Source organism: Micromesistius poutassou (assembly GCF_964030765.1).
Source record: "Micromesistius poutassou genome assembly, chromosome: 15".
NCBI lineage: Eukaryota > Metazoa > Chordata > Actinopteri > Gadiformes > Gadidae > Micromesistius > Micromesistius poutassou.
Genome location: NC_140285.1, coordinates 14,565,284 through 14,585,849, shown reverse-complemented (window position 1 = coordinate 14,585,849; position 20,566 = coordinate 14,565,284). Strand labels below are relative to the sequence as shown.

Below are 20,566 nucleotides of genomic sequence, written 5' to 3'. Positions count from 1 at the left end.
TTAGTACTTGCACTTGGTTCTATGAACATCTTTACTGTTTTTTTTATTTTATTTGAACATAATAGGAGGGTTAAGCATTTCTATTTAGATATTAGATTTAGATATAAAAAGTATCTAGATTTAGATTTAACAGAATTCTAATTTTATATATGAGGGAAAGCGACATGGACATTTCAGTGCAGTTTGGATGGTTGTCTTTTCTAAATCAACAAGTGAAGCACGTTTTTCAGAAGCAGAAGTTCACAAACGGCATCTTCTTCAACACATTGTAAGACGGATGTACAAATAAGACATTGTTCACACTTTCATTGTGGCAACAATCTGTTTTATTTAAGAAATCACTGATGTGACGGCGTATGAAGCTTATTAGTTGAAAACATTTAGGCTTCTTTGAAAAACTTCACCTTTTAAATCAAAACACAATTGTACAGTTTAAAGTTTAATACCACAATATCCAAATTCTGAAATATCATTCACAAGCTCTCAAACACAGCTTCTTCACGTCATAGAGTAGACACATCCACAAAAGGCGTTTCGTTTTGCTGCTATAAAATATCCATACACTATATTTTTGCACCTTGGAAACTTGTTACGACCACACATGAAAAAACACACACAAGACCTGAGTAGAAAGAATTGAAAATCATTTGGAGTGATGGGCATCCCTCAAGCAAGAAGACAAAGGTCTTTGGTGATTAATTTATTACAAAACTTTGAATGAACAAAGACTGTGCTTTGATAAGAACCAGTAGAATACCAATTCAAACAGGCATATTAGGTAGGCCTAAACTTCACATAAGTTCATCTTCGGTCTGTAAAAGAAATACAGTATTATTGAGTATTAAACACAGCATAGACCAGACTAGAACTAATGTTGGTTAGTTGGGACCAGATTAAGGCACTATATCTCACAAAGCTTGACAATTAACGTTGAAATGGCAGGGAGAGCATGAAAGGGTTTGGGCATTGATGGTTGTAAGCCTGAATCCTCATGTAAACTTTACTTAACACCAAAACAAATATTTCAACCAAAACCAGAACAAATCAAGTAATTCCATAAGCGCCCATTCTTGTTTAAATTGTTTCTTAAATCTATACAGAGTATTAAGTGGACAAGGACACTTTGCCACAGTCAACGTAACCATTATATTCCATTAAAAACAGTAGAAATGTGCACTAAACTAAATAGAGTGAGAAAACCGCTTTAGGGATACGAACAAATGCTTTACAGTGCCAATTATTTACAACTTTCCCTTTTTACAGGACCAAACCGTAAATCCCCCAGGGGCACACTGAAGTCGTAGTTAAGGTTTAACCAGGAAAACCCTAATGTAACCCAACCATGACGCAGGCACTAGATAGAACACCTGCAGGTCACCGGTTGGTCAGCGAAGGCGGCTGCCTTCCTGGTCCGGACCTTTAAAGGTGCAGTATGTAGAATTTAAGAACGGACTTGGCAGAAATGGAATATAATATTCATAAGTATGATTTCATTAGTGTATGATCCAATGAAAATAAGGATTGTTGTGTTTTCATTACCTTAGAATGAGCCCTTCATATCTACATAGGGGGAGGGTCCTCTGCCATGGAGGCCACCATGTTGCACCGCCATGTTTCTACAGTAGCCCAGAATGGACAAACAGCTCTAGAGAGAACTTGTTTTTAATTTTTAACTATCTTAAATTGAACTTGTCAGATATGACCTTATAGGTTTAAAGACTTAATAACTAACTACAATTTATATATATATCTTTGAAGGAACCTCTTCCCTCGACTGCGTGATGCTGTCGCAGACAATGAAATCGTTTTGGAAGTACCTACTGGCGTCTTGCCCAACAGTGCCCAACTTGCCCTACATCACTGGAAAGGGAAGGGGGGGGGGGTGGGTGGGGTGTGGGGGGGGGTATTCAGTTGGTTTCCCACTGTTAGACTCCACTCACATCCTACACACTGCACCTTTAAAATAGATGTCCTCTTCTTCTGGGTCGGAACATGAGGTTGTCTCGTCCCTCCGCCGTCAGCCACGTTCTGCTCTTTGCTGCCGGCTCCTTAATCATCATCTTCCTCATGTGTTTTTCTTAATCTTCTGCTGCTGTGTGTTTGACTTGTGGTTGTGATGCCTTGGACGACTAAACATTGTCGTCTGTGAGCCAGGAGGATTGACGACAAGGAGCCAGAAAGAAAGTAGGGTTATCACCTGGCCAGGTCTGGCTCAAAGCAGCCTTACAGCCACGATAGGGCAGATGCAATTTAAGAATAAATATGCATATTTGCCTTGTTTTTACATAATATTGAACCATATTCTAACTTTTTAAGTTTGCCATAGTAGCTTTTATAACATAGTTATATGTAGTTGTATAGAATCACGCTTTATATAGGGCATGTATTTGCACAGTTCTAAGGACTTCATTAACATCATAATAAAAGCGAAGGAGGTGGTTCCTACCAGTAGCAGCTGCTGTGTGCTGCCTGTTGCTCTGGACTTGCAGGAAGATGAGGTAGGTATCGTAGGCAAACAGGATACCTGCAAGCAGACCGAAGACCTACAGTAGAAGAGGTGGCAACAATGTAAACATGTTAAGGTACACAGAGCTGTTGTAGTAGTACTGCCTTGGGGAATCCTGCCTACGCGTGTGTGGGCCCGACTTTGGGTGACCAACTCTGAGTCTAGTTCTGATGGTAAAAACAGCATGAGACACATTTTTACACAGTGATATTTATGTTTGTCATATTACATATACATATTTATGTAAGTCATTCCACTATCACCCAATGTCCAGCGGTATTCTGTCCTGTATGTTGGAGCGGATGTGTCAATGCAATTCAATGCAGAGTCAGCAGTGGATGCAGTTACGAAATGAGCACGAGTTTGCATTCATGTCAATGCAAAGGAAGTGTACCGTACCCCGCCGGCGATGCGAGCACCGTCGCCGGCCCCTCCGATGACACAGATCAGGGAGGTTATGATGTAGAGCACCGCGCCGATCCCAGCACGGAACAGATCCTAGGGCCACCACAGGAGAAACACACACATATATATATACATATATATACACACACACACACACCCACACACATATATAGATAGAAATAAATAGATCTAAACACACACATGCAATAAAACTATACAAAAGTTTGTCTGGTTGTGCAAGAGTGTGTGTGTGAGTATATCATGTGAGCTGAAGCTTGCACTACTCTAGTTTTTTTTAAAGCATGGTGTTTTATCTTATACGGTCTGCTAATGACAATCATTCAATGATAATTGTCTCAAGTATTCCGAGAGATTCATAATTTGAACTATTTTTAATTAAATGAACCCTCACACAACGTTTTATGTTCATAAGGTCGTACCAGAGGTATGTGTTGACTTAGCTTCGTTATGTTTGCTTGTCTATACATGTGTGAGTTAGCATCATCATATAGCATAAGGGAGCATGTACGTTCATGTAGTGAGTGTGTGCATGTGTATGTGTGTGTGTGTGTGTGCTAATGCTTGTGCGTGTGTGTGTGTGTGTGTGCTAATGCTTGTGTGTGTGTGTGTGTTCATGTAGGTGTGTGTGCATGTGCTAATAATAGTGTGTGTGTCCATGTAGGTGTGCGTGTGCAACTGAAAAACTCACACTCCACACCCAGTTGACCACTAGGATCTGCTTGTCCATCTCCATCATGAAGAGCCCAAAGAAGATCATGGCGAAGATCATCTCACAGATGGCCACGGCGGAGTAGCCCCCGTAATTAGAGGCAGCATAGCAGATGATGATGATGAAGCTGATGAGCTGGGGAGGGGAAGATACAAGAAACACACGTTTTTGTCTAAATCTATTTGCCTAGTGCAATATTAAGCATAACCTGTTATCTATTAACATTGATGTTGTAATATAATACTATTAAGCATCCGGGAGTTAAAAGTAGAAGCTAAACCAGGGAATGGCATGTATGCTGTGGTAAATATATATATATATATATATTGGATTGCAATGGTACTAAGAATAGGTCGGTACTTGAAAGTTTATTACTCAGAATCAGCAATAGAATCAACAAACGTAACCCGGCCCCCATGCCATCGCCAGGAATCAACAGCAAGAGCCAGATTAAAGTGGAGCAGGTTGGAAAACAATGTCTTAATGAAGTCCCTCTACATTAGACACGGTCCTCTGAACCAGGGTGTACACAAAGCTAGTCCTCTCCCTGGTGGAACAATAGCAAGAGCTTTACTTTCACCACAGGAAAACTGCAAAGCCTAATCAGCAAATCCGTCTTGGTAGAGGAACTATGTGCAAGAACGTGAGGAAAGCAGCCAAACTCAACACTGTCAAAACAGTAGGTAACCCAAATAAATCAGTGACTGAAGGAGTTTCAGCCCTTTCAATAAAAACCAAACCAATCCACCCAACACATGGTGGTTCCATCCAAGACTTACAGCGCGCTTGCGTGTGTGTGTGTGTGTGTGTGTGTGTGTGTGTGTGTGTGTGTGTGTGTGTGTGTGTGTGGGTGTGTGTGTGTGTGTGTGTGTGTGTCAGTGTGTTTCCCCCCACATTATGAACACATTTTTCCATGCGAAGGGGAAAGCAGGGAGGCGTTCCCTTGGGCCCGGCCCGCTGAGTTTCTGCCCGTTTCCGTAGAAGTCATTACGTTGCTCGGCCCACACGGCTCAAGACCCCCAGCAGCCTCCTCTCAATCGCACTATTGTTGCTGCGGTGTGGGCAGGTTGCATTCATACAGACACATGACACAACACAGCCTAATAATACTCAAATACGGACCGCTTCTAGTGAACTGTACGCCTTTTGATTCATGAGGCTATTATTTATGTTACGGCTCATCTACTCATCCTCCCCCTGTATTAATGTCAACATCGTTATTACGTCAAAGTCGTTTCCGCCATCTGTTTAAAACATATACGTTGTGTCTTTTTTACAACCTCTTCAGGGCAGAAATGCTGTGTCTGCGGTTTCACTTCTCCCTTGTCGTCTCCTTATAGGTCTGCTCCTGATGCTGCTGAACGTGGGCTGCGGGATCAACTGGATTCCTAGGATGCTAATCATCTCTCAGCACTTAGTGGCCCCCTGGCACATCACCTTATTTCACACAGACCACCGGGAGGGAGGGGGGGGAGAGTAAGTTATGTTTCACAGTCTGCAGACTAGCTAGAGACTGCTATATCGAGCACACATGTTATAACTAACGACCCCCAACAACAGCCTTCTACATCTGTCACTGCTCTCTCTTGCTCTCTCTCTCTCTCTCTCTCCCTCTCTCCCATCACTCACACACACACACACACACACACACACACACACACACACACACACACACACACACACACACAGTAGTAGTGTTCAGGAGGCTGGCACAGAGCGCCTCTGTGAAGCGGTAAGATGTCCGAGGGCCCCCAGACACAAAGAGAGGCTCTATCTTGGGGCCTTGCTCTGAAGGCAGCAAAGGCTACACAAGAGTCAAACCGCCCACCACACTGGAGTCCTTCTCTCACCCCAGATGTTGACACCTTGGTGCTATGGAGAGACAGTGGGCCCTGATCTATTTGCACAACAGCGAGGGAGAGGGGCGAAAACACAGAGCTAGGACCCATTAAGTAGAAGAGTATAATGAACACACTGCTCTTTAGAACCAGATATGGGTGAAATTGTTAGAAAGGTGTGGCTAATTATAGTCATAGAGCAACACAAGAACCAAAGGGCAGGCCCCCATAGCACAGTAGGAAATACCAAACCATCCGTAACCAAGGAAGTGACATTGAGTCTTGTGTGTTGAGTCACTGATAAGATTTCTCTTAGTCATCCATATCAACACTTGCAACCTGGAACAAGTGTTTGGCTTGACAGAACACAGGTTCCCAGTTCAGTTACGCGTGCTCCATTCAAACGGTGATCACTGATCATTATTTCACTGAAGACAGCAGTGGTCAGTTGTGCCTCACTGGTCTATCAATGGAATACAAAATCATGTCATCTAACCCTCAGTAATAACTGGATTACCACCGCTGCATGTCACAAAAGGGAGGTTTCCGCTCATTTGGGTGTGTGCATGTGTGTGAGTCCCTACATGACGCCGTTTGCCCTTCTGGTGGAGCGTTAAAACCTGATCAAGACTGGTCATGCCACTGTTTGTGTGCATACAACAAGCATTGAGGTTTGACGGCAAACATGGTCGGTGAGAGAAAAGGCATGTGGGTGTGTATGTCAGTGTACGTCTCAGGAAGTCGGCCGTTGGAGCCACTGATAAGAGCTCCGGACTGCGTGCGTGAGTGTAGGCAAAGTGAACTCGCAGTCAGGTCAAGTGTGATACAGTAGCTTTGCTGTAGCTGCTGCTAAACCATATGTTAAACGGGAACATACCGCACACTAGATAACGGGTAACTCTCAATATGTTACGGGCAGTCGGAGGTCTGGACCAGCCCTCTTTATAGCTCTACCATCACAGGATCCAAAAACAGCACAGAGTGGACAATCCGCCAGGCCTTCCAGTGTGTAAATACCCTTTAATAGCATGCAGGGCCCCTAGATGCCTGCGCAGCCACCCCTCCCAGTGCAGGGGTAGTCCGGTACACGTTTTCATGGAAATTCCCTTAGAGGGCCTACCCTTTAAAAACAGCTTACCAGGGTGGACTCTCATTATGACGTGTGTGTAGGAACATATGAGAAAGAAGGGTTTCTTTGACAACCTACTGGGGATAACTTACACTAGTGGTCAACACAAAGTGCCTTATTATTAATTCAAGACAGAAGCATGATAGCATTGTTTTGGATCTATGATTGGGGTGAAAGGGAGTATCTTGTTGGCTGGTTTACATGCAACAATATTGATGACAGATGAATCACAGAAAAACATATCATGCAACCATAGAGTGGCATGTAATCGAGGCTGGCTAACTAACATGTTGCAGGTAGACCTACAGGAGATCTGGTAAATAAATAATACCCCACAAGACGATGAAACTAAAAGGGATTCACTGCAGAAAGCCAGACGGGTGGACTGCCAAGTTAAATCGCTGGCATGTTTGGGGTTTGGTGCCAAATGAGAGAACGTGACAGGTGGTGGAAGCCCCTCGACTTGACCTCCAACCCCGAATCCACGTGGTCCCCATTCCAACTGGAGAGACCATATATCCTTCATTAGAAGCTACACACCTTTGTTTTTCAAAAAAAAAACGACCAAACATGCTCGATGGGCTCCTATGTGAGAGTAGGCTCTACTTCACCCTGAAGCCACACAGTGGCAGTCTACAAGCTGCAGCAACCAGTGGCATTACACAAGTAAACACCGCACAGAGAGCGATTGTTTTGTGTTGCAAAGCGTTTGGCCAAGCGGAAGAGATTATTCACAATGTAACGTTGTTCAACAAAATACTCCAGTAAAAGCACTTACTATTTCTGCTGCAAGAATAAACCCTTTCTGGGTCTTCACGTAACTTTTGAGCTTCTCCAGGCAGTGGTTGGCGGGGCTGGCTCCGGTGGTATCAGCCATTCTTCAAGTAAAGTCTAAAGTCTTCACTGCGAGTCAACTGTTGATCTTGAAACGTGGACAACGACGCAAGATACTCCCGCAAATACAAACTCAAATAATGGCTCGTAGCTTTTTTTTAAAATATAAGATCAGTCTCCCTGGTTGTAAAGTGTGAAGATGTGCTGTGAGAAGCACAGTGGGGTTGAGTGTGGATCGCAGTGCGCGCAGGAGCGTCAACGGGGCGTTGGCTTTCACTTTTTCTCAAGAGGCTTCTGGTCTACAGTGGGCTGGAGATAAGACCGTAATACGCTCCCGATCGCCACACTGCAACCTGTTTTGGTTTGGTGTTCAACACATGAGATCTTGATGACCACGACGGGTGCTCTAGAGATAAAGTTGCATGGTTAAATGGGATATTTTCACCACCACATTCGGTTTGTCTTGATTTGGTCGTGTTGTTGGCGCCGCGGTAGGGGCGCCGACAGTTTCCATGACAACTTGGCACATCACGGGCTCTGCCCACACATTCATTCCATTCCGAGGCTGATAATAGTTATTATTTTATTTTATCTGACTGGGACGATTATATTTTTTATTTATCATTACTGCGTAATATATATATATTTTAAATATTATTTAAATGTTAAAAAATTATATTTGAAAGCAGGTTATACTGCTGCGCATCCCACAGCCCGTCATAGTGGTTAGTGTTTAAGTGTTGACAGCGACAGTCTTTAGTCACTTTACCCTCACCGCTCAGAAAGGATTACGTAACTTCCCGTTCATTGTGAAAGGTTAGTGTAGACTCACCATTAGACTTATTCATTTCTTACCAACTATTATTCCGTTAAATTCGATAGAAGAAAACATTTCATGTAGGCCTATTCGTGCATTCACATGTGTGATGATTACTGACACTGGAAAATATACATTTCCCACCACGTCGACCGACTGTATGGCACAGCGATATTCCCGGTATGCACACATGATTATGCACAGAACCCACACAATGACTTGAAGTCGTGTCTAAATTGAAATATAGATATATATCATTGATAAAACACATGTTGGCTGCATAACATACACATTATAAGAAGAGCCAGACATTTAACCATTAACAGAATAATTTCAAGTTTTATTCATTTTTTATTTCACACGAATTCCATATAATAAGAATACAGTAGAATTCTCAATAGTTTGGGATATTCTTTTCTCAGACTTATCATCATAAATACTACTATGAATACATCATACACAATAAACACAGCACTATTAAAAGGCGTAGAGTATCACAAGACATCATTCACCACTAACAACAGAGTATATTTTCATTTGAGCATATGTATCAGAGCTACAGTGAAACAGATAGGGAGAAGTAGAGAGAGAGAGAGAGAGAGAGAGAGAGAGAGAGAGAGAGAGAGGAGGGCAGGGGGAACTCACGGAAGTAAGACAGCTGTTGATTCTACATCGCCTCGTCCGAACAACCCAGGCCTTTTTCAAATGTCAATTTGAAACGTACACCCGCCATTAAAGCCTATAGCCGGTCATTTTCTTAAGTATTACGGTGGAAGCAACAGTACCAATGCTAAGCCACACCTCACACCATTAAGCAAATATTTTCTCCTTCCAACCACCAAACAGAGGATTGGCAGTATATCTGTGATGACCTGGGAATGCGTGTTCCTCTCAGCACTCGACTCTTTGTGTGAAATTCAGCATGAGCTGCATGTGCTGTATGCAGTACGCTAGCTCCCCAACCAACCGTCGCGGTACTGATACTGTAGCATGAACGTTGAATGCATCCGTCGGTCTGAACTTGGTCAACGGGGCCTTGTAGGTAAAAGGTAGAAGAAACATGCATTACTTGGGCCAGTTGGGCGTGTCTCTCATTGAAGGAAGGGATGGAAGAGGAATTGGGAAATGCAGGAGCCTTATAAATCATGTTGCTATATTGTTGGAAAGCTCAGAATATAGAATATCCGATTGGGCATGACCTTCAAAACCATATAGTCTATTTTGTTCTCGCACAGACAACAGTACATGATAATGTAAATATTTGAGTTCCATGATTATGCTGCAATAGAAACAATGGTTAAAAAACTATAGGACTCTGTCTGACTACTATCTGGACCACATGAAGGCGATCAAACTGGACACGGTTCATTGACGTAATGTGCTTGATGCCATAACATACACCCAAACAAAACACATACACACACACACTCACATACACACACGCTCACACGCACACACACATACACACACACACACACACACACACACAAAACACACACACATTGCTAAACAGTTAAACTTCCCTGATACACAATCTTCACATTAATAGAACACAACAGCAGGTTTTTGGAAAAAAGCATAGTATATGCAGATAAAAGATGCTATCATGCTAACTATTTGTCATTACTATATGCATTTTATATTTTTGTGCCAGTTTTTTTAAATTTTTTGTGAAACACAAAAGTGAAATCCTGTCGTGACCATGATGTCGGGATGATAACGGAAACAGCAGATCAAAAACCAACAAAATAAAAATGCACAGCTAATATCTCCTCACTGCTATAGCAAACATGTTTTCTAAACACTTCCGTTGAAACATTTACCATTACATTGACACCAACCTCAACCACTTGAACGCCTCTCCATTATATGAAACACATACAAAAAAAGTCTGAAAAAAAACTATTCTAAACCAAATAAGTAGCCTGATTAAGGAGTGATGGATGTGAATAGGACAATAGGGTTCAACTATGTAAGCTCCTAAACAGAACCAAAATAAATGCAGTTGAATAACTCTGTGCTCTACATTTGTTGTATAACAACTAATATGGAGTGCACAATTATTCAACTGTGTATGTATAATAATAACAATAATAATTATGTATATATATATATCGTTATGTTTATATTTACACAGCACAGACAAATACATTCTCCCAAGTTAAATATTACTACAATTTTCTCAATTAAATTGAAGACTCTCCCATTTAGTACGATGGATCTTTACCGTTCATTAGTGAAGGTTTTGGTATTGTGTTCAAGTTTCTCTCGCATGACCAAACAGACAAGCCTTGGTTGTCTTCTACAGTTACGTACATTACGAGACTAAACAGCTTGTTACAGTTAACCCCCCCCAGCCCTCCCCCACCGCCCCCCAGAATACACCCACCCCCACCCTCCACACACACCCCCACACACCCTCCCCCACCCCGCAGTGTGGTCCAGCCGGGCGTCCACATCAGCCCTCCTCCTCTAGTTGACTCACAGACACACACACACACACACACACACACACACACACACACAGAGGAGTGTGGAGTTCAGGCGGTGGTCGAGAACCACACTCCAAATTACAACTAACGTCAGCCTGGAAGGAACACACACACACGCACATAACACACACACACACACACGCACGCACGCACGCACGCACACACACACACACACACACACACACACACACACACACACACACACATGCATGCACACACACACACACACAAACACACACACAGGGAAAATGTATTAAAAACAATATCATTGATATATTCTTATATGTGTGGCGTTTAAGTCATGTGGTTTGTCTTAATAATCTACTTATCAGAACGAGAATTCAAAATGACATTGAATTGCACAATACTATTTATTCTATAAAGTATACATTATATTAATGACTGTAATAATAGTTAACCACCAGATACGTTCATCTGTGCATTCGCATTGCATAATACAGGATTCAGCCATAGCTGCTTACATTAGCTTATATGATTGTAGCATTATATGATTATTATACAGCATTATATGATTGTAGCATTTGTCCTTCATGGTCAAACTGACTGTATGGTCTCCTCTCATTGGATGATGACGCTGTGTGTTGTGGTTACTCACCATCCTGCAGCTTCACACCGATTGGATCGCCTCAGTTCTGATTGGAGTAGGAGGTGGGTTGCTGCTCATAGCCCTGGCTGTACTCGCCGCCCTCGGTGTAGCTCTGCTGGCCGTAGTCGGGCTGGTAGCCTCCCTGGGAGCCGGCGTAGGGGTCCTGCTGGGCGTAGTCCCCTCCCTGGGCGAAGGAGTCGGGGGCGGGCTGCTTCTCCTGGGAGGGAGCGTAGGTGACGCCGAACGCGGCCAACCAGCCGGTCTCCTTGATCACGAACCACAGGTTTCCAGACCAGAGAATCAGGTTGATGAAGCCGAACGCCTGGGGGTTGGGAGGAGCAAAACGGAGTCAGGTCTTCAGTTGGGTTTGCTGGGGCAATGCGTTGCTAGGGCTTTGGTCCGGACAAAAAAAAGGAGTACAGTATATAGTATATAGTAAGTATATTAGATGGAGAGGATGGACATTTTTGCTTGGGCACAAATAAAAAAGCGACATTCTTTTTATGGAACATGTTGTCATTATTAAATAAGACAATTAAAGTCGTCTTAGTGAATCCAGCCCTGTTTGTTCCCACGGTTCATCCGGGATGATGGCGACACCAAAGAGCTGATCCTGGCCCCAGGCTGTCCTGGTGGTCAGGGACGAGGCGCGAGTACGTACCACGGAGGTGTTGAGGCCGGAGACCTTGGGGTCGTGGACTTCTTTGCAGCGGTTCTCCTGCTCGTCACAGGCGCTGATGAGGGTGATGACTCTGTCGGGGTCCGTGGCGGTCTTGACGTCCGACAGGCCCTTGGCCCAGGCGCACGAAGACACCAGCCAGAAGAAGGTGAACACCGCTGTGACCACAAAGTCCTGAAGCCAGAGCACAGACCTCCATTAACAGCTCGTTCGGTCAAACCCCAATCAATTAATACCCAGAGTCATGCAGCACAAAGGCTGGCTGGGCCTCAGACCGGGGCTACGGTACTCACAATCTGGGGCCCCTTCTGGTTTTCCCGGTACTTCTCCAGCATGAAGCAGTAAACGGAGAGGGCCGCCATGGAGTACAGGAAGGAGAAGACACCGATGGTGACGAAGAACTCAGCCGAGGAGGAGTAGTCCCCGACCAGGAAGAGGCGCTCGGGGGACTCTCCCTTGCAGGTGGGGGCGTCGAAGTACACCTGGTGGAGCCTACAGCACATACAGCAGCACAGTACACAGTCATGAAGTACACCTGGTGGAGCCTACAGCGCACACAGCAGCACAGTACACAGTCATGAAGTACACCTGGTGGAGCCTACAGCACATACATACGTCAATGTCATCATCAATCAATCAATCATCAATGGCATTCATTTGGGAAGAAATGCACCTGCCAATGTTGTTGTAGCTGTAGAAACAATTAACTATACTCGTAATTACGAGTATAGATCTTGTAATTATGAGATACAAATCGCGAATGAGAACATACACGGTTTTATTCATAAACAATACAAAACCGTACCATGGGTCTTCTGCAATATAACGCTTACAATGAATTTGCATCTAGGTAAAAAAGCTATTCTTAATTCATATTAATTTGTAACCATATTGTAACCATATGTATTTTGTGTCCAGTATGTAATTGGAGATTCAGTGGATGCTAGTATAAGAGTGTGTATGACATACTGACCTGAATGGATACTCAAATTCTACCTCGATGGCCAGGTCGCTCTCCGACCGGTTTTTACACTCAACGCTCATCTTGAACATGCCTGAGTAGCTGCCACATGTGGAGAAGGCGAAGATGGCAAAGATCTGAAGGAGGAAAAGACATAAATAACACAAAGATATGAGCTCTAAACAGCTTATTCACTGAAGACCAATGCAATGTATAAAACACATCAGGTTTCAGCAACATATTAAAAAACCCAATGAATAATAACTGCATGATGACGATACGCAGAACAGGAATATTTCATGTGCAAGTGAACACCTTTTTTTTTTAAATAAATAATGCTAATATGTAAAACGAGCAACTGTTGTTGACGCCGAACGCCACGGAGCCATGTTAACACCTCTGGAGTGTCTCAGGCACCGAGGCTGCACCAATCACCACGAGCCGCTGATACAGGAGCACCCCGTGCAAATCAATGCAGCGATATCGCCAGGGCGACCGAGCGGGAGCTGCACCTGTTGCCATGGTTACAGCCACCTTAAAGTTCTGTCTGGTTGGCAGCAGGGTTTTTCCTTGGCTCGTGGTTAAACAAGTCTTTGGTTATTGGGCAGATGGCCGGTTTGACGCGCGCCGTAAGCTTCCCCTCTCGTTCAGGTGAGAACTGTTCCTTTGTTCTCCCTTATAACCAATTGTACTGCATAAGCACACACATGCGCAGATATAAGCCCACACTCTCGCACACAGCAGATTAGGCAAGACAGACTATTTTTACCATAGCCTAGCCTCCTCTCCCTGCAGGCCAGATGGGATTGGATAGTAAATCCAGTTATTAATCTGTCTGAGGTACACTGCCATCTGTCACCCAACTATGCCTTCAGGAAGCTTGAAAGCCAGTCACAATGCATACACACACAAGCAAACACCCACCCACAGACACACACACACACGCACACACACACACACTAACAGGTACGCACATAGGTAATGGCCCTCCTATTGCCTAGTAGTACAGTCTTCCTGCTTCAGGAATCAACACACAAAACAATTTAGAGTAATCTGCAAGCAGATTGTTGGCTGGATTAACCTCATAGTGGGAACATGGCTGCCAAAACCTATTGCTCCCACTACTCGTCTCTCTCAGGTGTTACAGTCAGCCAGCACTCATATTGTATTACTATGAGCTTTCTGTTGATGTAGTTGTTAAACGTTCTATATCGTTTGTGTAAGTTAACTTCCCCTGACTTCATTTACCTTTATGAATGCTGCATGTTAACATTCCAAGCCAGATGTTTGCATCAAACCAAAAGGTGTTGGTTGCACATAGCTCATTAGGTTATAAGTAAGCATGTTAAGAGTGGTTATAACCAAGTGGCATGGCCTGGGTCTCTTGTAGGCAAAGCCTGTATGAATGTGTGTGATTATGGATGCATTCTGTGAATTCTTACAGCAGACACTAGCAATCCAGAGAGGTGAGTGGGAAGATATTTCAAACACAACTGTGTGCACTTTGTCCACCTATACACTTGATTTGAATGCAAAATAAATGCCACAAATAATTGAATTATATGGCTAGTGTGTTGTGACTGTGGTGCAGACAGAATCAGCCCAATGCTGACTGATGTAAACATGCTGGGGCATTTCAGTGAAACATAGGTGGAGATTTGTATGAATCCATTATTATTTATATTTTGTCCTACTTATATAAGCATAATACTAATACTACTACTAAAGCTATAACTTTATACAATTGTTTTAAATGGCTGGATTTAAGACAACATTATAATGATTTGCATAAACCAGATTTAAACAATTCCAATAGTAAAACAGGACCTAAAACAGTATCACAATGCTATGATTACTGCGGACGCTACCGTTGAGTGGAAGGCTGAATTAACAGCTGAGAGGCAAAGAGGGCAGAGAGAGAGATAGATGAAGGGATGTCCTCGGTGTGAAAAGAAATGGCTGCACGTACACACAGAGCATTTGCTGCCATGGTAACAGTATTAGCAGCATCACACTGAAAGTAGAAGTGGTTTTAACCGCTACTGCTCGTATCCTGTCATGGCGCTAGGCAGAGGGAACAATACACGCTCGCTAGCATGGACACAAAGTACCATAGCCATCTGGGCTACTTCTCTCCTCCTCCCTCACGTTGGCTGCCATCGCTCAAATGTGCAATTGCATAAGCAAGCAAAATGCTAGGGCCTTATGTGTGCCTATGTGTGTCTGTGTGTGTACGGGAAAATGAACTTCAGTTTCATTACATGATCCACTAATTGGTGATTAGTTGTGTAACGTGAATCTGGTGGACCAATATAAAAACACAAATGTGCTACTGCAGCCTCGAGCTTGCGGAGAGCGTTAAACAGCTTCTCCAGCCTGAAGCCTGTGGAGGGTGTTAAACAGATGTACGATGCAAATAGAGTCACCAGGGCTCTGCAAAGACCTCACACCATAACCCACAGAGCTGGTGGATAAGACCCAGCGTTTCACATGTGGTTCCACAGGAGACACAGCTATTCTGTACGTTTTTTTTCGCTCTTTCTCCGCAGAACTATAATGCCGACGATAAGTCCGAAATTGAGCATTACATCACAGGTGCTATTATTTATTCTGCTTCTGACCTTCACTAGAGCAGGGAGGGGGCGGGGGGGGGGCGGGTGTATTTGGGTTATAAAGATATTGGAGGCGAGCCCCCATGTCAGTGCTGCGTGTATATTGAATTCTGTGCCCTGAAGCAGCCAACATGGGCATCGTCGCTGCTATTCACTGAAGAGACAGATAGAAGCATCAGGCCTCCTGCATGACTCACACAACCAAGGACGTTCTATTTGTAGTGTGTGCAAACGAAAAACGCACACTAGTCCACACAGGCTGTAGCACCCAGGGGAGGGAGAATGTACATTTATGTGCATGATATATATGCATCATACGATGCAGCATCTGTCAATGTTGGGCCCTTCACAATTCAACATAATCACATTTGTTTGACCTTCAAAGCCATTACTCTCATAAGGCGAAACACTCGTAGAATACATCGAACCAATTAAAAGGCATTATTTTAAAATGCACAAATCAAATAAAACACACCAAATCGTTATTATTATAAAACCTTCCAGGATAATATTGGCTGAAAAGGAAAGTGTCGGGTACAAATAGAAACCCTTGATGACTCATCTGGATGGCGCGTAGGGGAACGTTTTCCAACTTAATCAATCCTGTTGGAAGGGCCGGGTGTAAGTGTATTTGTTTGTCCCCAGTGTAAGCAAAAGGGAGGCTGAGCGGAGATGGGAGTGCAGCATCATGTCCATATTAATCCACAGAGAGCAGTAGCAGCAGCAGCCCACCAGCTGCCCCACTTCTGATGCGGAGACACGCAGAGCCTCTGACACATGATTCATAGAGCCAGAGACCCAGGCCTCCCCGAGCCTCGGCTGCTGATTGGTGGCCATGGCGCACCGTGACCCAGGCGGGCCGTGTGGAGAAGCTGGAACAGTCACGCTGCTCCAGGGGAGGACTACACTGTTCACACCAAGTACGTCTTTAAAAGGGCGAGCCAGGCCCATCTCCAACCTATGTTTATGTATTTTCCCTGCATGACTGCAACTAAGACACTTCCATATTAGCATTGTGGTCTGTTTCACAAACCTTTCAGATGTAATTACACTGGCTTATAAGTAGGGTTACTAACAGTAAGGTTACTAACAGTCTGGTTACTAACAGTAGGGTTACTAACAGTCTGGTTACTAACAGTCTGGTTACCCACATCGGGGAACTGGCCAAGCTCAAAGCTACGGACCCAAATTAATGATATGAGCAACATCTGTGTTTACACATCTCAATGTTGTTTGTCCATCGGCTGCTGAGTCATCTCGTACAGAGAAATGCTCTAACCTTAGTTAGCTAATAAGGGGTAGAGTAAGTAAGTAGGCCTTTGTAACTATTTCAGAGGGTAAATGTTATTTTTACAATCATGTTATTCCACGGCAGCAAGGTCAAATTTCCCATACATTCCTGGTACTTGCTTCGCCTCAGGGTAAACATTGACAGTCATTGACTGTAAAACACTAGTATCATGTATCATGACTAGTAAAACATTAACGTTGCATTAATAGGCATACATTTTCAGTTAGGGTCAGGTTTTTACCAGGTTGCGATACAGTCATAGAGAGAGAGCTAATGAATGTATAGTAAGATTGATTGTAAAAAGGTCCTTTATCTGACGAAGAGCAGAGTTCTGTCGTGGTGCGATGCCCCAATGGTGTTATTATTATTATTATTGTTATTATTATTATTATTGTTATTGTTATTGTTATTGTTACCACTGGTGTTAGCCGGACAAGAGGCTTGTTTAAAAAATGTCATAATCTCGCATCCTCTCCACTTAGAGGATGCCTGGACTATGCTGGCAGTGGCTATAGGACTATAGCGCCTCTTCTTGGGGTGACTGGGTATCCCAGCTCAGGAAGACAGCCTTTGGCCAACCTGCTTTCTCTGTTAAAGTAGTGGGGAGTGGACATAGCCACAAACATTAGAGGCTCAGGAAGCTTTGTAGTGCTGCAAACCACCCGGAAGCTTTTGCTAAAGGCAACACAAAAATGAAGTGTGCCAATACATTAAGGATCACTATAGGATTTATTGTACAGATGGACTTTTAGGTATTGTGATGTTTTATATTGTGCATTTGCTGTAGTTGTTTTACCTGCCCAGGGACAAGAGATGAAAATTAGCAGCTAGCTAACTCAAAATGTTGCAATTACAAGTAATTGCGTGCTGTCTTTGTAAGAATAAACAATCAAATAAATACAAAAGAGGCGTGGCACCCAGAGCAAATAATACATGACCATGGGCAACAACAGGGAAATGGCAACGGCAGATTGTCAGGTTAGAAACCAGAACAGTTTTAGAGTAAAAGGACATTTGTTTCTATAACTTTAGACTTGAGGTCATTCTGTCTATTTAAAAACCTTCAGTGACTATGAAATAATATTCGAGTGTCATGGAGACAGTGGCGAAGATACAATCTACAATTGTGTGTGTCATCGTGACTCAATAGACCAAATAGCCTCGAACTAGCACTACGTGGAGACTCAAAGATGTGTATGAATATTTAAAGAAAATGTACCACTTGATGTGAATCAGTTCTCCTCAGATTGCATGCATTTAATAAAACACAGCACAGAAGGTGCTTTATCCCCATCATCTGGTGAAAGGACGTTTATACATTATATATCTATATCTATATATATATAGATATAGATATAGTTTTATTTCCATTTTATCAATGTAAATGTAAATGTAAGGTGTTGCGGAGGCCCTGGACGTTGGACCGAATATGCTCCTTCCATACTCCATTCAATGCACCGTACGTCACGCTGCCAGTAGCCAACCCAGACGAAGCGACGAGCCGCACGGCCTGATGGGTAGTGTAGTTTTAACGCCACGCTCGACCAGTCACGAGCGTATAAAGCTTCACGTAGACTAGAGCTTTGTGCCCTCTGATTGGTAGAAGGACACAAATATGTCAGCCAACGTCCCGAAATAAATAAATTGTTTTCTAAACAATTTTAAATAAACATCGGATAGATTATAACGTCGAAAGGCTCATCTTTTGCTGCCCAACTTTCAAAACCAAGAGTCTCTACGAGCTGAACATTCAATTAGGAATACAAAGCGCGCCATCATTTCCATGAAATCACTCACCCATTGTAGAGCCTTGATGAATCCTAAAGGCTGCTTGAGTATCGTGAACTGGCCTTGGGCCACCAACTGTGGAAAAAAAAGAACCACAATGAGCATTTTTTTTTGTGGCACATCCCACACACACACTGGGAGACAATACGAGAACGATTCAGACGGTTGAACAAACGCACCTGTTAATCGCACAAAGGCCATAGGCTTACAACTCATCTTCATCTCGCATCCGTAAAGGAAAGGTGTTTTTACGCGCGTGCGTGTGCATGTGCGTGTGCGTGTGCGTGTGCGTGTGCGTGTGCGTGTGCGTGTGCGTGTGCGTGTGCGTGTGCGTGTGCGTGTGCGTGTGTGTGTGTGTGGTGGAGGGGGGGGGCGCTTAAAGCGAGAGACGGTGGTCGGGGTGGGGATGGAATTGCAATTCGATCAAGCTGATTATCAAATTGTTATTTTCGTTCGCGTGTCTGCACATACATGACTAGTGTATGTTCATTCCGCATGACGGCTCACTCCCAGGCTACGGATTCACTGCGTCTGGGTGAATGCGGCGACACAGCCATGAAGGCGGCGTGTCTCTGCTGTGTGCATCAATAAATGGCCGCACTGGAATGAGCAATATACTATTTTTTTGCTATACGGACTAATCTTTGAGCTAGGCTATTTAGCCTTATATAGGCCTACCCAATACCATCGATTATGTTTTCCCAATAAAAAAAATCCATATTAGTAAGACTGCACTGAGAAATCGGTAACAAACGTTAGACACGTCGTTGAATTAACTATCGAGGGGTCGGTGTGTGATTGCAAAGAGCTGCTGTCGCTGGAGGTGGTGGATGCTCCTCTGTGTCCTGGCCACAGACCGGGAACAGGCCTACTGCGGTCTTCCCGAATACACGAAAAAGGCCATAAGAAATCTGTTCTAGTGGGCTCATGTTCAACAAAGGGGACAATTGTGCGGTGGAAATATGAATTCATTTTGATTTATATGTCCAAATAGTCCCATAAGGCGACATCGTGCCCTCGGTAGCCAAATGTCATTGCTGCAGTAATCGTTGGACCACCTATAGGATGGTTTGCACCGGGAGCGGGCCCCTCCATCATATCTCCCGCATCATCATATTGCAAAAAAAAAGGCGCAACGCATTTATCATGCAGTCTGTTGTTTCTTTTAGCGCACTGCAACACTTCGTTAAATGGAAATTTGTAATTCGGTTCAAAGGTTAAAACGAAACGAAAGCAGTGCATTTCTCAAATGAAAGGTCGGCAGAATTTTTACAGCGTCCTCTAAAAAAAGAATATATATATATATATATATAATATGAGTACAACCGCAGTAAATGTAGGTACATAGGATTGTCGTCTAAGAAACTGATTTGCTATAAATGTTTTAATATTTTCAAAAATCCTTACCTGGTTTACAACGTCCATCTTGGCAGCTTACTTGTCGATAAGAGGATCAGTGTGGCAGCGGGAGGGAAGCGTTTCATCCAACAACACACGGAGGAGGACCGCGATGAGCCCAGGAAAGCTGTGTTGCGTCACGAGCGCGCTGAGGGGGCACGTGAGGCGGTGATACGTCAACCAAAGTCGTCAGACGTGGAGTAAAGCTCGTCCAATCACAGCGCTGCTTTATCATAGGAAGCCCAGCTTTGGAAATAACATCTCAGGATGTTTACCTTGCCAGGATGTGATATGGTCTAAATATGGAAGGATGCCGTAGTGGCTATGGGGGTCTTCCACTCCGAGCAGAAAAGGTCTGGATTCGACCCCATTATCTGCAGCTAACTGTAGGCATGCTTTAGAAAGGCGAATTACCCCACCCAAGAAACAGGCGTGATGCCATGGTTTGCATTATTATATAACATTAGCATGGGGTTAGG

The 20,566-nt window shown here is 43.7% G+C and overlaps 2 protein-coding genes across 2 annotated transcripts; both read right to left on the bottom strand.

Annotated features, from left to right (window-relative positions):
• Positions 1-316: 316 nt before the first annotated feature.
• Positions 317-7,791, bottom strand: plp2b (proteolipid protein 2b). The gene is made up of 5 exons (XM_084479239.1): positions 7,387-7,791; positions 3,621-3,776; positions 2,906-3,004; positions 2,447-2,543; positions 317-2,143 (listed from the first exon to the last, which is right to left on the bottom strand). The coding sequence occupies exons 1-5, from the start codon at positions 7,483-7,485 to the stop codon at positions 2,130-2,132; spliced, it is 465 nt and encodes a 154-aa protein (XP_084335365.1). The 5' UTR covers positions 7,486-7,791; the 3' UTR covers positions 317-2,129.
• Positions 7,792-10,790: 2,999 nt separating this feature from the next.
• Positions 10,791-20,193, bottom strand: sypb (synaptophysin b). Its single transcript, XM_084480200.1, has 7 exons — positions 20,097-20,193; positions 18,699-18,764; positions 13,011-13,135; positions 12,331-12,529; positions 12,020-12,211; positions 11,368-11,680; positions 10,791-10,846 (listed from the first exon to the last, which is right to left on the bottom strand). The coding sequence occupies exons 1-6, from the start codon at positions 20,112-20,114 to the stop codon at positions 11,399-11,401; spliced, it is 882 nt and encodes a 293-aa protein (XP_084336326.1). The 5' UTR covers positions 20,115-20,193; the 3' UTR covers positions 10,791-10,846; positions 11,368-11,398.
• Positions 20,194-20,566: the final 373 nt, after the last annotated feature.